Here is a 16,786-nt window from a genome sequence, read left to right on the forward strand (position 1 = left end):
TTGCTCAGCTCCCCCCTCCCGCCCCACCCACCTCCGGATCAGGGTCACGTGAAGCTATGGGAGCAGGTGGGGGATGGTTGTACAACTAGTTGGTGCATATCACAAGCCCTGGTTATGCGACCACTGACGCCAAGCAGACAATCTCTGAAGAGTACTGATAATGGCTGGGGTCACCCATCCTGTAAAGACATCGCCTGGAAGGCGGCAATGACAAACAACTTCTGTAGAAAAATTTGCCCATAATCATGGTCATGGAAAGACTATGATCCCCCATGTCATATGGCACAACTCAATGATGATGAACATGAGAAAGTCTGCAGATGCCAAAAGTCCAAAGCAATACAGAAAATGCTGGATTAACTCTGCAGGGTTGGCAGGATCTATGGAAATGAATAGATAGCAACATTCCAGGCCAAGTCCCTCAGGACTCGTAATGATGACAATTAAAAATGAACACATACGCATGACAGATTAACTTTACTTCCAAAATACTTCATTTCTGTAGAAAATGCACGTTTGCTTCTGTGTTAAATCGTCCAAGCGTACCTGTTACATTTACGACAATGATGAGACCGGGGTGCCTTGTAACCATGACAGACCCTGCAGTCCTGCAGATACATTGCATCATGAGGATTCTCCTTGAACAGAACAAGATAATTATAATAATTCTTTCTATTTTAGTCAATTGAATAAAAAAAAAGTTGATCTGAAAGGGAAAAAAATAAGAATGAATGAAATATTCAGTGAATGCACATCAATACAATGGGATATTCATTGCCTGCATCATCAGGAGTGCTATTTTTAGGTTGAAAAAACTATTGTTTCAAAAAGTAGGGCAAGTAACTATTTAGCATGCTCAGCAGCTGGTTTCATTGGGCTTGCTACAGCTTTTGGCCACTACAGTTAGAATACAAAATATTATGGCAATTAAAAGACAAAAAATTAATCATTAAATTCCCAGGAACTAGAAGCACTGAATACATTTTTCATGGCCAATGGAGTTATACTCAGCCATGTCAATGCATTCACGTTTTGTTAGTATATAATTACAAATTTGCTAGCAATATACACTAAGAAACAATAATAATTCTACTTTAAAATTAAGTAGTATTTTCAATAATTTATCTCCCAACGCATGTCTGTCAAATGTCACAAAATATTGACTTACTTTGGAAACTCCAATCAAACAAAACATACTATATTAAGCATATAAAACCTTCATGAAGGGTTATATGATGAATTGGAACAGGGTTGCGACCTCTCTCAAGAAATTCTGATTTTAAACATCTACAACTATTGCATAGTATCAAACCATCCATACAGACAGTTGGATTAGGGCACAAGAATGAACCAATGTATAAACTGAATTTACTAATTCTTCAGCCTGACAGTTAACACCAGTGCATCGCAGTAACATTCCAACAGATGTGTAATGATAGTTACAATTGCTGCTGAAGGATATACCACCAAATGATTCTGAAATCAACTAGCGTAAACTCAGATGCATCTTATTAAAATCCGCTGGGTCCCGGACCCAGAAAATTTGTTACACAATTAAAGCACAGAAACGATTACGCAAAACAGACGCTCAAATAACCCTGGCATCTAACGTCAATACTAACATCTGTAAACTTTCAAATTCTAGCCCATGAAGTGATCATCTACACTACTAGTTATTATAATAGTAGCAAATCGTCATCGTCGATTAAAACATTCGTTGGCTTTCAAAAAGGAATCATTTTCCTTACCGGCTTCCATCCAAGCGGCACATAGCCGGGACCAACAAACATTGCATTAAAATAGTTGTAAAGTATCAGAACGGTCCAGTTTATCAACATAATGAAATTTATACTTCCACCTAGGGTATCGAGAGGCCAGTACCACAGTACCGAGTCTATGATGGCCATCGATGAACATACTGCAATCACCGATAAGGCTATAATTGGCCCCCAGTGACAAAGTCTTTTCAGTTCATGCAGATTCTCAAATCTACACATCGTGCTTGAAGGAAGACGGAAACGTTTTAGTTAACGTACATAAAATCACATAACCCAAGGCGAAATGTCATCCCCGAATGTTGGACAGACAAAAATAATTCTAACGTCGCGGAAAAGAAAAATCATGCTAATGTTGACAATCAAGCGGTTGATCTTCCGAAGAGAACACGACAGCTTCAATTATTGTCGCCAGCAAATTCATCATGGTTTTGATTTACTGCAGTAATTCTGCGTCCCAGTTTACAACTTCTCGTTTGGATCTCCAAAATGTATTGCAAAATCCATCCTAGAAGAAAATAAATTGAATTAGAACTTGTTTGAACTTTTAATACAAGCGCTAATTACCGCCTTTCATTTAAACAAAACTTACTTTAAAAGTCATGCTACTTGATTCTGCAAATCCTTTCTAAAGTTCCGCGGGAAATGAATGACAATTACGAAGGGCTGTGACCGGGGTCGATGGGGCCGATGGGGCCGATAGGGGATGGGGCCGAGCCGAAAGCCCGGTGCGTGGGAGCCGCCCGCCGCGGTCGATCCGCTCCCGGCTCCGGACGCCGCCGCACGACTTCCTGCTTCCGCCCACCCCGGATTCACATTGCGGCACAGCACCGCGTCACGTGACGGGGGCGCGTCCTCGGGGCTCCGGTGCCGACCCTGCCGATAGGCTGCAGGCGCTCAGCTCCGGCCGGCCGGAGTCCACGGCGCAGAGCGAAACGCGACAGATCCTTCTCGGATCAGCCCATTGTATTCTCTAACCGCCATCCTATTTGGGAAACCGAGGGGTTTGGCTTCCACAGCCTCCGGCAGCTCGCGCCTCCCTCTCTCTTCAAACCTTCCAATACGGGCTCGCGGTGCCGTGAACGTCACTTCCTCCGGTGCCTCCCACAAATCCGTCCGCTGTCTGTTTACATCCTGTTGCCTGACTTTAATTGTGTTCCCGTCCTTTTCTTTTTTTAAAAAAAATACGGGGAACGCAGCTTCCCCATCTGTCACCGTACCATTTCAGCGGTTTCCGAGCTTCAGCTGTTGTCAAGGCTGCTGCTTCTCCAGAAGTGACGGACGTTGGAAGGAGGGCATTTTCCAGAACCCCCGTGACACAGGCCGGAAGAAGCGGCTGTTGCTTCACTTTGAAGTCTCTCTGCTGACAGTTCTGCAGGAATCATGTCCTCGGACTTTGAGGTTTACGAACAGGATTTCGGAACACTGACAGCAGACATCACCAGTAAAGTGGGAAGAATACCGAAGTTATCTGGAGGTGGGGAATCCTAGACTGCGTGATGTATTTGAGCAGAGAAAGAGTTGAGAGCTCGGGGTTGACAGCAATGATCGAGTCTTTTCAGGGAGTGGGCTGGCGAATATTGTTTATGCACTTACACTAAAATGTTATCCAGTTGCTCCCCTCTTAAAAGTACAGAGCTCAACAGTTTGACGGCTCTTGTTTTGTCAAAAAAAGCTGTTGAGTGCCGTACTTTAAGTAAAGTTGATTTGAAAGATATTGCATTCATTATTCATAAGTAATTAGTGTTAACGCGATCAGTGAGAGATTTTATTTAATGCAGCTCATGTGTGTTGCTTTGGAAGAAGTGTTGCAGCAAAACCAGACTTGTTTACCAGTCATTCATGGTCGCTTGTTTATAGAGATAACACGATAAGCATTACAGATGGAAATCTGATTTCTTTTGCCACGTCGTAGCTCATGACTTCATGCCATGTGGATTAGCATATAACTCGTACCCTGCAAAGAGATGGAGAATAAAATGTAAATATTGATAAACTGCATAGTCCAGTGCAAGGCGAGACTGATTTTAGCATGAAGGTCACGTTGGGAGACCTTGTACAATATTTTAGTTAACAAAATAATATATTCAATGAAAGATAAGGACAATAAGCAGTTTTGTAGCTAACTAACAGCTTAAGAGGAATTGATCGAAAAAGGAAAGTAATAAATGACTTGTACTCAGCTTTGTGTTTTGGAATAATCAGGTAAAGTGGTTGAGTTTCCCTTTCATCTACCCTGTAGTTGTTCAGTGAATGAGTAATACCACATGGAACCAGGCCTGGCTTGTTCATGCTGATTGAGATGCTTATCCACACTAATCTCATTTTCCTGCATTTGTCCCATATCTTCTATTCCTTCCCTATCCATGTACTTGTCCAAATTTTTAATAAATGCTATGATTGCAGCTGCCTCTACCTCCTCCCTGCTCTTGATTGCACTGAATGGATGATGCCTCTTTACTTTGACGTTGTCTGATTCTTTTTCTCAAACTCGTTTCCCATGAACTTCCATGTTTCATAATAGGAGAGTGATCATGCTGCAGGATGTGGTTAGAAGTATCACGTATTGGGTCCCAGCGCTGCCTGTAAGGAGTTTGGACGTTCTCACCATGACTGTGTGGATTTCCTTGGGTGCTCTGGTTTCTTCCCATAGTCCAAAGAAATGCCAGTTGATAGGCTAATTGGTCATTGTAAATTGTCTTGTGATTAGTTACCGCCCGTTACGTGGCTGACGTTTAGGGCAACAATGAAGATCCTCCATCCCTGTCTGTCCTTGGCCTTCTTCTCTGTGGTGCCCCAGGTGTGGCTCAGGGTCCTCATTTCTGCCTCTACGGTATGGCACTAAGTTGTCTTTGGTCTCCTGCATTTCCTCTGCCCTTGGAGTGCTGTCTTGATGATGGTGTTGGCCTCTCTTCTCATTACTTGCCCAATTCATCTCCAGCGTTCCTCCTGATGATTGTGGCCGTGTCCTCCTGGTGACACTGAAGTAGGGTTATACCGGGGGTTGCTGTGCGGCGCGGCTCGAAGGGCTGGAAGGGTCTGTTTTGTGCTGTATCTCAATAAAGTAAAGTAAAATAAAATCTCAGGGAGCTAAGGTGTCCACTGTTATACTGAGCAGAGGCATTGCTCCTCTAAATTCAGGAGGCCAGTCATGAAAGTGGTTCAGTGGATGTGTGAAATGAAGAAGATGGAAAAAATATTGTTTACTTTCACCAAGGAAGAGAAAATATCTTGGAGGCATAGTGGGAGGAAATGTGCTCTGTCAGCTGAGGTTTCAGTGATGCTGGTTTACTTGGTGAGCTGTCATCACAAAGCAGCTGTCAGAAAGATTCCCAGGCCTCTGTTGTTTTCTGATGAAATGTTGGTATTGAAGAGAAAATGCCAGTTACAGGGATGTGAGATAGAGGAAGAATTGCAAGTAGTGAGTTTGTGATGAATTGCTAGAATCGGTGATGTGTATACCGAGGAACTTGAAACTGCTCACCCTCTCAACTACAGTCCGTTGATGTCGATTGGGGCTACCCTGTTTCTGTTCCTCCTGTAGTCCATGATCAACTTTGTTTTCTCAACATTGAGAGAGAGGTTGTTTTCTTGGCACCACTGTACCAGGGCATTGACCTCCTCTGTATGCTGCCTCATTAGCATCATTGTCACTGGGATCTGCTTCACCATTTAGAAGCAAGAGTGGTGTTATCACTGATAGGAAACTGAAATTGGACCAGTGACATAAATGCATAAGTATTCTGTGCCTTTCTGCAAGGAGGCTGATGGAATGCTGCTCACTTGTTTAAATGGCCACTGGAACTGGCTGCATTACTGTCTGGTATGGGGGTGGGGGTAGTACCACTGCACAGGATCAAAATAAGCTGCAGAAAGTCGTGAACTCAGTCAGCTCCATCATGGGTACTAGCCTTCCCAGCATCAGGGACTTCTTCAAAAGGTGATCGCTCAATAATGCGGCATCCATCATTAAGGACCCCTATCACCCAGGACAAGCCCTCTGACCAACCTTTTAAGAATTAATGTCTTATTATTACTACGTTGTGAATCTTGATAAGGGGGTGTATTGACCATTTTGGCATTAAAATAATGAATGGTATTTCATGCATGGTTAGGAAGGTAGTGATAATTATGGGTATTAAGAATACTCATAGTACAAATGAATTCAGGTCTGGAGGAGGGATGTGAATTATTGCCGATCAGATGAAGAGTGATGTTGTGGTAAACGTTTGAAAAGTAGAACGTTTATTAGAGTGGTTATGAAGAGTGAGTGGGAATAGCGGAGAATCTAGCCATAAGAATAACAAATAGGAGCAAGAAGACCATTAGACCATTCAACCCCTTGTTCCAACTCTGGGTTGTTCAGTAAGACCATGGCCGATCTTTTACTCCAACACCACTTTTTTTCACTAACCCTGTACACCATGATTCTCACTACATCCAAAAATGTATTGAAGTTTGTCTAGAATATGCTCAGTGGCTGAACTAGAGCCCTCTTTGGAAGAGGCTCCACTAATTCTGGATGAAGAAATCTCTTCTCATCTCATTCCTGAATGGTTATCTCTTCATTTTGGGATAAAATTCCTCTACCTGTTCACTACTGAACCCTGACAGAATTTAGCAGTTGGAGGACCCGAGTGCTGCTGATTTTTTTTTACCTCACAAAAGAAGCTAATATAGATATAAGACACACACTCAACACACGTCTAGGCTGGGAGGGGGTGAGGGGTAGCATTATTTTCTTTGTACCCCTTCCCCCAATGGCCCCAGCTGCAAACCCCACCTCAAGTTGAGTTTCAATTCTGTCATTAGTCATGGAATTGAAAAGAGGGCCTCAATGACTTTTATGGATATTCCAACAGCCTGTTAATAACAATTTAACGTCAGAATATGGCAACAGACAAATAAGAAATGGCAAGGATTGACTGTTTGGCAGATGAACACTCCACTTCCCCACCTCCTAGATTGGGAGCTCAGTGACTAAGGAAATTTAATAGAACTGAATTTTGTTTTGTTAATGAGAAGCATGTTAAATATATGTAAACCAGCTTATTAAAAGACTGTAAAATAGAGGAGCAGAATGAGGACACTGGGCCCATTCCGTCATAGCTGATTAATTATCCCTCTTATTGCCATTCTACTGCCTTCTCTCCATAACCTTTGATACCTTTACTAATTAAGTACCTATCAGCCTCCACTTTTAATATACTCAATGTCTTGGCTTCCACAGAGATCTCTGGCAATGAATTCCACATATTCACTACTCTCTAGCTAAAGAAATGTCTCCTTTTCCAGTCTGTTATAAAGGGGCGTCATCCTTGTATTCTGAGGCAGTGTCCTCTGGTCCTAAACTCCCCCACTATAGGAAACATCTTCTCCATGTCCAATCTATCTAGGCCTTTCAGTATTTGATAGGTTTCAGTGAGATTCTCCTCCCCCTATTCTTCTAAATTCCAGCAAGTACAGGCACAGAGCCACAAACGCTTCTCATCTGTTAACCCATTCATTCCCAAATCATTATTGTGCAGTTGTGTATGTAAGAAGAAATATTTCCTATTAACAAAGGTGGAAGTTTCAAAAGTTGTTCACTAGTACAAAATAACCTGGTAATTGTAGATGTATTGCAGGGTGTAGTAGGTAGCGGGAATTTCAGAACCATCCACTGACTACTTAGCCAATCATTATTAGAAAGCTTCAAGAAAAGGAGGAAGTTAGAACAGGTAATTTTCTACATTCATTAATAAGTGAGCAGTTACTGACTAATGGGCTAAATATGTTTATTCATTTCTCAGATTAATTAATGCCCATTTAACCTTGAGATTGTAAACTGAAAGAGCAGAAGTATGTGAAGAAGCAAATGAATCAGAATCAGGTTTAATATCATTGGGATATGTCGTGAAATTTGCTAACTTTGCAGCAGCAGTGCAATGCAATACATAATAACAAAGGGAAAAACCCCCAATTACAGTAAATATATATTAAATAGTTAAATAACTAGTGCAAAATAGAAATTTAAAAAATAGTGCGGTAATGTTCAAGAGTTCAATGTCCGTTCAGAAATCTGATGGTGGGGTAGAGGTGGGCGGGAAGAAGCTGTTCCTGAATCATTGAGTGTGAGCCTTCAAGCTTCTGTACCTCCTTCCTGATGGTAGCAATAAGAAGAGGGCATGTCCTGGGTGATGGGGTCCTTAATGATGGATGCTGCCTTTTTGAGGCATCACTTGAAGATGTCCTGGGTACTACAGAAGCTAGTGCCCATGATGGAGTTGACTAAGTTTACAGCTCTCTGCAGCTTATTTCAATCCTGTGCAGTACCCACCAGATGGTGATGCAGCCAGTTAGAATGTTCTCCACTGTACATCTGTAGAAATTTACAAATGTCCTTAGTGCCATACCAAATCTCCTCAAACCACTTGTAACTATGGATGAGTTTCTGTGGAATGTGGCTGGTATGGGTAAGTTTTCTAGAATGGCATTTGCTGTTAGTGATTTTACTGAAAGCTCTTTGCCTTCCTCGAGGTTGTGATTAAGCTGATGACAAAATGTGATGGAATAGTTAAGATAGTACTTGTGTTTTCCAAATTTAAAGCATCAAAAAGAATTAAATGAAAGACTTATTCTCAAAATTGTATGAAGCAAAACCCCTTTCTTTCATGTTGTTGTTCACTGTTAAATTCTTAGCCAAGGTTACGTTAATTATGTCTTGTTGTGTTTGATTAATCAGAATCAGTCAGAAAATGCCAGTGATAATAAACCTGATTCTAATTGATGTTTATTGGAGTCTGGTTTGTTATTACTGACCTATCGAACAAAACTGTTGCTTTATGGCAATTCATAAAAATTACTATAAATCACAATAGGAACTAGTTTGAAAAGTGCAGAAAGAGAGGAAAATAGTGACAGTACTTTGTGTTCATGGAATCTTCAGAAAACTGATGGCAGAGGGGAAGAAGCTGCTCCTAAAACGTTGAGTGTGGTTCTTCAGGCTCCTGTACCTCCTCCTTGATGGTGGTAATGAGAAGAGGTGAAGAGTGGATGGTGAAAGCTCTCAATGATGGGTGCTGCCTTCTTGAGGTGTTGTCTTTTGAAGATGTCCTCAATGAAGGGGAGGCTAGTGATCATGATGGAAGATTAAAAAAAACTTTTGCTTTTAAATACACTCAGTAGCCACTTTATTCGGTTCCTCTTGTATCTAATAAAGTGGCCATTGAGCATGTTCATGGTCAGCCCATCTTCTTAAAGTTTCAACATGTGCATTCAGAGATCCTCTTCTGCACACCACTATTGTTACACATGATTATTTGAGTTACTATTGTCTTCTTGTTAGCTTGAACCAGTCTGGACATTCTTCTCTGATCTCTCTCATTAACAAGACTTTCTACCCACAGAACTGCTGCTCAATGATTTTCTTTTTGCTTTTTGCACCACTCTCTGTAAACTCTAGAGACTGATGCATTTGAAATTTCCAAGGAATCAGGAGTTTCTGGGATACTCAAACCGCTCCTTCTGGCACCAATAATCATTCTGTGGTTGAAGTCACTTAGATCACATTTTTGATCTGAACAACAACTGAAGTTCTTAACCATGTGTGCATGTTTTTATGCATTGAGTTGCTGCCACACATTTGGCTCTGATTAGATATTTGCATTAACAAGCAGGTATACTTAATTGCATAGCCACTGAATATTTCTGGTGGCTCAGTAACACATAGATTGATTAAGTTGAAGCTGAGTCATGTACTATGGCTAATATGGAAATGAGTCATCAAGTTCGTTGAGGAGCAAAACAAAGGCCCTAAATGGAGAGTGGTAGGGAGATTTGGTTTGTTCTTGGTCGTTCGTTCTCTCTCTCTCTCTCTTTCTCTCTCTCTCTCACACTCTCTCACACTCTCACCAAATAGCAAAGTTTGTGTTTATTTGTCTTTTCCATTTTGTTTTATAGAAGGAGCCATTCAGCTGATCAGATCTCTGCTGGTTGCCAGGGAAGCAGTCATAATAGTCATTTTCTTTGTCTCCTGTACCCTGAAACATACTCCAATTAATTCCTCTTTGATTCCTTTAGCTAGTAACTCATAATAAAGCATAATTTTGTAGATGTTATTATCCTATAGTAGAACTGAAAATTATAGTGGCCATTAATGTACAGTAGGGGTAATAATCAATTTTGGGAGGAAACCAGTGCATCAAGAGGCAACCTAAGTGGTTATGAAGAAATGTGCAGATCCTGCACAGGCAACCTCTGAAATCGGTATTGAACTCAGTCCCTGGAATTGGGAGATATTATGCCAATCTCTGTATTTGCTCCATTGCTGAAGTCAACAGTATTGGTTCACAGTGAGATCTGAAAAATAGCACCTTGAGAGCTACATCTCAGTAATGGCAGACATCAGTGATGAAATTCACTGTTCCTTTGATGTAACAACATGGAACTTTATTGATTGATTTGAAGAAAAAATGATTTGAGAATGTCTCAAAATTAGTACAAAAGGTGTGCCAAGGCAGTGATCCCTGTTGCATCATGCATTTCACGGTACCACCGGTTCTTTTCCTGCAAGGTCCTCTCAGTTCACTCAACGTACATTCTGACTAATTGTGCACACTCTTCCAGATCAACATCTCCAAGGCTGGTCATATTGTTCAAGAATTTCATTGCAGATATTCTATTCTTAGCTCTGTTATGGGAAGAGAGTACTAGATAGACAAAGGAAAGATTCAAGAATGTGCTCAAAGCCTCTTTGAGAAAGAACCAACTCAATCAGAAAATTCTGGAAAGCTCAGCATGATGGAAATAGAAACTGAAGAAGTTCTGAGGAAGGGACTTCGATCTGAAATGTTAACTGTTTCTTTTTCTATTGATGCTGCCTGACCCGCTGAGTTTCTCATCAATTTCTGTTTTTTTTTCTGATATTCATTTCCATGAACACCTTGAAATCCCAGACCTGTGATCTCCTAAAGCGGAAGAGGCGCATTTGGATGGTATTGAGCTTGTACACTGGGAACACATAGACATCCATTTTAAATAGTGGATGGTATATAGCTCCTCACAACTACTTTCCTTTCCACACCGCTGTTCTTATTTTGGTCTCATCAGATCATGTGAAATAGCTGCCTTGTAGTGTAGTGGCATCCGCACCGCACTTTGAGGTGAATGGTCCCTGGTTCAAATCTGGCAGGCTCCCTGCACACTTCCCATCCGTGCTGGGTTGAGCATCGAGCTAGCAACCCTGCCTTGTAAAGAAACAGACAGAAATGCTACAGAAATGGCGAGGTTGCCGTCTGATGCACCATAAGGGGTGGAAAGAAGCAACAACAAAAAAATCAGAATCAAAATCACCAGGTTATGTCGTGAAATTTGATAACTTTACAGCAGCGGTACAGGAAATGCATGATAAATAGAGAAAAAACTAACAAGTGTGTGTGCATGTATATGTGTGTATAAATACATGTGTGTGTAGTTAAGTTAAAATAAGTGCTGCATTATAGCTGAAATAAAAATTAGTGAGGTAGGGTTCAATGTTCATTAAAAAATTGGATGGCAGAGGGGAAGAAGCTGTCCCTGAATCGATGAATGTGCGCCTTCAGGTTTCTGTATCTCCTCCCTGATGGTAACATGAGAGGTCATGTCCTGGTTAGTGGGGATCCTGAATGATGGATGCCACCTTCCTAATGCACCGCTCCTTGAAGATGGCTTGGATACTACGGAGGCTGATTGCTCGCTCTCTCTCTGCTTCTAATTCCTTCCATGAGGATTGGTTTGTGTTCCCTCATCTTACCCTTCCTGAAGTCCACAATCAACTCCTTGGTCTTGCTGACTTTGAGATCAAGGTTGTTGCTGCGACACCACTCCACTAACTGGTATGTCTTGCTCCTATACGCCCTTTTATCACCATCTGAAATTCTGCCAACAAACTTTTAGATGCTGTTTAAGCTCTGCCTAGCCACACCGTCATGGGTGTAGAGATAGTAGAGCAGGGTGAGAACCCAGAAAACCAAAGTGCATCCAGGTATAAGTTGTCCCTGATCCTAAGCGTCTGCCTGACAATAAGATAATTTTTTCACCTCTGATGCCTTATCAAAGGTAGGATGAAGCAACATACAGGAGGGACATTAAAAATCTGTGGCTGTCTGGTGTCATAACACTAACCTCTTACGCAATGTCAACAAGACCAAGGAGCTGATCTTAGAGTTAAGGAGAAAGAAACCAGGGGTCCATGAGCCAGTCTTCATCGGAGGATCAGAGGTGAAGTGGGTTAGCAGCTTTAAAATCCTAGATGCTATTATTTCGAAAGACCTGTCCTGGGCTCAGCATGTAGGTGTAATTATGAAGAAAGTTTGTGGAAATTCAGCATGACATCAAAAACTTTGGCAAACTTCTATGGATGTGTCCTGGAGAGTATATTGACTGGCTGCATTACGGCCCAGTATGAAAACACCAATCCCCTTGAATGGAAAATCCTACAAAAAGGTAGTAGATTTGGCCCAGTCTATCATGGGTAAAACCTTCCTGACCATTGAGTACATCTACATGAAACGTGACCTTAGGAAAACAGCATCCATCATCTGGTACCCCTACCGCCAAGGACATGTTCTCTTCTCACTGCTGCCATGAGGACTCACAGCACTGGGTACAGGAACAGTTATTACCCCTCAACAATCAGGCTCTTGAATAAAAGAGGGTAATTTCACTCCACTTGCCCCATCATTGTTCCCACAGCCTATGGACTCACTTTGGAGGACTCTTCATCTCACATTCTTGACATTCATTGCTTATTTATTTATTATTATTGTTTCTTCTTTTTGTATTTCCACAGTTTGTTGTCTTCTGCACTCTAGTTGAGTGATCTTTCATTGATTCTGTTATGGTTTTTATACTATAAGTCTGTTGAGTATGCAAGAAAATGAATCTCAGGGTTGTATATAGTGACAAATATGTACTTTTACTTCCACTTTCACTTTTATAAGTTACCCTTTCTATTGCGACTTTCTTCCTGCTGATACTCTTGTTTATAAAACCTCTCCCCCACGATGTTAGAATAAAGTATAGCCTGTTTATTTGTACTAGGAGAATATTTTTACATGACCTGAGCTTAATATTAATCTCCAATCTATTGTTCTGTATTTAGAAATCACTGCAATAAATTTTTGCTGATTTCTACCAATTGCAATTCTGAATCCTTTATAGTCTATATATCTCCATTAAAGTTTAAGGTATTTATCTTTTCAAATGGCTGGATTTTCTATCTCTTTGTGAATCCTGAGACGTTCATAATACTTGTGAGCAATGATTCCAGCAAGTTGCCTATGCTTTCCAGGGCTGAATTTTAATACTAAATTCTACTGTCACAACAAGCTTATATTAGTTAACCTATTGATGTTACTGGTTGTGCTGTTTCAGGTTACTTTAAGTGAGCTTATCTCATTGCTTGCGGGAAACAGCTGAAAATAAAAACTATGCAAATTATTGATCTATCATCTGAAGAGTAACTGAAGAACAACATGATTAGTGCACATTATAAAAATAATGTGCTTTATTTATTAATGTACACCATTGGTTCTATGGTGATATTATCCTATAAATTCCAGTTCTTTGCATGTTACAGACTGTTTTCTGCCTTGAAGTATTTAGCCTTTTAAAATTTTTGAATACTTCTATTCACTTGGTTCCAATCATCCTTTTGGACAACAGCATTTTGTCTTGAGTGGTTACTGAAACTTGCTCTCTAAACTTACTTTCTTCATATTGCCTCTAGTTCTTTTCTGGCCATCTTAATTCCTTGACTGCTGGTTATGGACAAATAGAAACCATTTCTCTTTTCACATTCTGACATGAGCAGGTGTAGCTGTTTGAACATGTGGCATTCGTAAGATTGGAACTGAGCTTTTAGACTTCACTTTTCTGCATTCTTCCATACACCTTTGGACACCCTCTATAATCAAAATCTATTTATCTCTGAGCCAAGAATATACTCAGAAATTTAACATTAGCTGCCTTTCACTGTGAAGAATTTCAAGATTCAGATTCCTGCCATAAATTGGCAGATATCTCATCCTGTGACTGTGACCTTTAGTTCTAGTATTGTAGTCCTTGAGAAACTCTTCTGCAGCACCTACTGTGTGTATCCCTAAGGATTTTGTATGTTGAGCAAAAGCACTGCTTGGTCTTCTAAAACTCTTTGTAATCATCATTCATATCAAAGAAGCAAAGATGCACAGTTTGCTGTTGAAAAAACATGTATTTCTTAATACTTGTAAGCTCTTTGTAATGCAGACAGACATGCCATTTCTTCTTTCAATTGCTTTCTGTTTTTTTTCCTGTCAAGACACCCACATCCCTGGTGAACTACTCTCAGTTCTGAATACATCTATTGAGCTCTTCATAACCATCTGTGCCCTTAGGTAATAAGCTTCTACTTCATGGATTAATTTGAAATAATAAGTACCTTGGTACAATTGTACAAAATGCAAAGAAACACATCAAGGTTTAGAATTGAGCACACTTCTTCAGCTAAGGTTCTGCTTATGTTTATATAATAAATTACCGTACCTTTCTTGGTTTTTGTCCTCTATGGTTCTGTTTAGAAACAAAAGCCAAGGATCCCATCTGCTTTCATAACAGCTTTTTGAAATTGTCTTGCAATCTGTAAATATTTATAATATCCATAATTGCATCTCTGTTCCTGTTTGCACACTCATTTGTCATGGTCCATTCGCACATCTCTTCAGCTTTAAGCTGCTCCTTAAAGATTTTGGCAATCTGGATTTTGTTGAATTAGTCCTTTCAGCTCATCAAGTCTGCTCTGTCATTCCATCGTAGGTGATTGAATTTCCTTCTCAACCTGATTCTTCTGCTTTCTCACTGTAACCTTTGGCGCCCTTATTAGTCAAGAACGGAGCAATTTCTGCTTTAAATATACATAATACTTGGCCTCCACAGCCACCTGTGGCGATGAATTCCACGTATTCACCACTCTGGCCAAAGAAGTTACTTTTCCACTCTTTTCTGAAGGGACATCCTCGTATTCTGAGGCTGTGCCCTGTGGTCCTAGGCTCTCCCTGTAATGGAAACATTCTTCTCGTATCTATCTATGCCTTTCAATGTTCATAAGGTTTCAATGAGATCTTCCCCCCCCAAAAAAAAAATCCTTCTAAACTCCAATGAGTACAAGCCTAGAGCCTTCAGACGCTCCTCATTGTTAACCCATTCATAAGGCTCCTCTGGATCCTCTCCAATGCTAGCACATCCTTTCTTGATATGGAGCCCAGAACTGCTCACAATACTCCAAGCGTGGCCTGAGCAATGCCTTATAAAGCCTCAGCATTACATCCTTGCTTCTATTTTCTATATTCTAGTCCACTGCAGGCTGCATCATTGTCTTGTATGGGGGTGGGGATGCGGCTGTGAGGCTACTGCACAGGACTAAAAGAAGCTACAGAAAGTTGTAAGATCAGTCAGCTCCATCATAGGGACTAGTCTCCATAGTATCTCAGACATCTTCAACCATCAGTGTCTCAGAAAGATGGTGTCCATAATTGAGAACTGACATCACCCAGGACATGCCCTCCCCATTGTTACTGTCAGGAATGAGGTACAGGAGCCTGAAGGCATACACTCAGTAATTCAGGAACAGCTTCTTCCCTTCTGCCATCCAATTCCTAAATGGACATTCAATGCATGAACACTACCTCACTTTTTAAGTATTATTTCTGTTTTTGCTCTATTTTTAACTTAACTATTTAATATACATACTCACTGTAACTGATTCACTTTTTTCTCTATGTTATCATGTATTGCTTTGTACTGCTGCTAGTGAGTTAACAAATTTCACAACGTATGCCAGTGATTATAAATCTGATTCTGATAACATTGGTCACATTGCATTTGCCTCCCTTATTATTGACTTAACCTGCACCCAACACGTAATCTGGGCCGAGCATGTAAGTGCAATTATGTAGAAAGTACAGCATTGCCTCTACTTTCTTAGAAGTTTGCGAAGATTTGGCATGGCATCTAAAGTTTTGACAAACTTCCATCGGTATGTAGTGGACAGTATATTGACTGGCTGCATCATGACCTGGTATGGAAACACCAATGACCTTGAATGGAAAATCCTACAAAAAGTAGTGGATATGGCCCAGTCCATCGTGGGTAAAACCCTCCCCGCCATTGAGCACATCTACACGAAGCATTGTGGCAGGAAAACAGCATCCATCATCAGGGATTCACACCAGCCAGGCCATTGCTGTTTTCTCACTGCTGCCACCAGGAAGAAGGTACAGGAGTCTCAGGACTCACACCACCAGGAACAGTTACTACCCCTCAACCATCAGGCTCCTGAACCGGGGGGGGGACTTCACTCAACTTCACTTGCCCCATCACTGAAATGTTCCCACAAACTATGGGCTCGTCATCTCATGTTCTCAGTATTTATTTATTTGTTTGTTTGTTTTTCTTTTGTATTTGCCCAGTTTGCTGTCATTTGCACATTGGTTGTTTGGGCTGTTGGATGTGGTCTTTCATGATTCTATTATGTTTCTTGTATTTTTGTGTATGCCCACAAGTAAACGTATCTCAGGTTTGGATATGGTGACATACAGTATATGTACTTTGATAGATGTACTTAGAATTTTGCCATTTTTTTGGAACCTTCATGGGATCTCGTACAAGGACTCAAAGTCTCTTTGCACCTCCAATCTCTGAGTTCGCTTCCCATTTAGAATATAGTCTACACTTTTATTCCTTCCCTGCACTCTACTCCATCTGCCACTTCTTTGCCCAATTTTTGTCTAAGTCCTCCTGCAGACTGTCTGCTTCTGCAACACTACCTGGCCCTCTGCCTGTCTTTGAATCATTTATTTATTTAGTGTGGAGGACGCCCTTCTGACCCTTTGACCCACGCCACCCCAGCAACCCCTGACAAACCCAGATAACCCTAACGTACTCACAGGATAATTTACAAAGACCAGCAACTCCTGACAAACCCAGAAAACCCTCACGTAATCACAGGATAATTT

At 41.0% G+C, this 16,786-nt stretch overlaps 2 protein-coding genes across 6 annotated transcripts in view; one reads left to right on the forward strand and one right to left on the reverse strand.

Moving 5' to 3' along the window:
- Positions 1-2,811, reverse strand: part of zdhhc6 (zinc finger DHHC-type palmitoyltransferase 6) — a 31,317-nt gene extending 28,506 nt beyond the window's left edge. The window contains exons 1-3 of one of the 2 annotated variants that reach the window (XR_011882733.1): positions 2,368-2,811; positions 1,749-2,283; positions 547-638 (exon numbers count right to left, since the gene is read on the reverse strand). Coding sequence is in view for 1 of the 2 variants with exons in the window: in XM_072239535.1 (XP_072095636.1) it covers positions 547-638; positions 1,749-1,997 (341 nt within the window). In the remaining variant the exon portion in view is untranslated. The remainder of the gene's footprint in view (positions 1-546; positions 639-1,748; positions 2,284-2,367) is intronic. The other variant, XM_072239535.1, reaches the window with a different exon arrangement.
- Positions 2,643-16,786, forward strand: part of vti1a (vesicle transport through interaction with t-SNAREs 1A) — a 349,481-nt gene continuing 335,337 nt past the window's right edge. The window contains exon 1 of one of the 4 annotated variants that reach the window (XM_072239538.1): positions 2,643-3,252. In XM_072239538.1, the coding sequence (XP_072095639.1) occupies positions 3,159-3,252 (94 nt within the window). In that variant the 5' untranslated portion in view covers positions 2,643-3,158. The remainder of the gene's footprint in view (positions 3,253-16,786) is intronic. The other 3 variants (XM_072239536.1, XM_072239539.1, XM_072239537.1) reach the window with 3 other exon arrangements.

The sequence above is a fragment of the Mobula birostris genome, chromosome 21, assembly GCF_030028105.1.
Source record: "Mobula birostris isolate sMobBir1 chromosome 21, sMobBir1.hap1, whole genome shotgun sequence".
NCBI classification, from domain to species: domain Eukaryota; kingdom Metazoa; phylum Chordata; class Chondrichthyes; order Myliobatiformes; family Myliobatidae; genus Mobula; species Mobula birostris.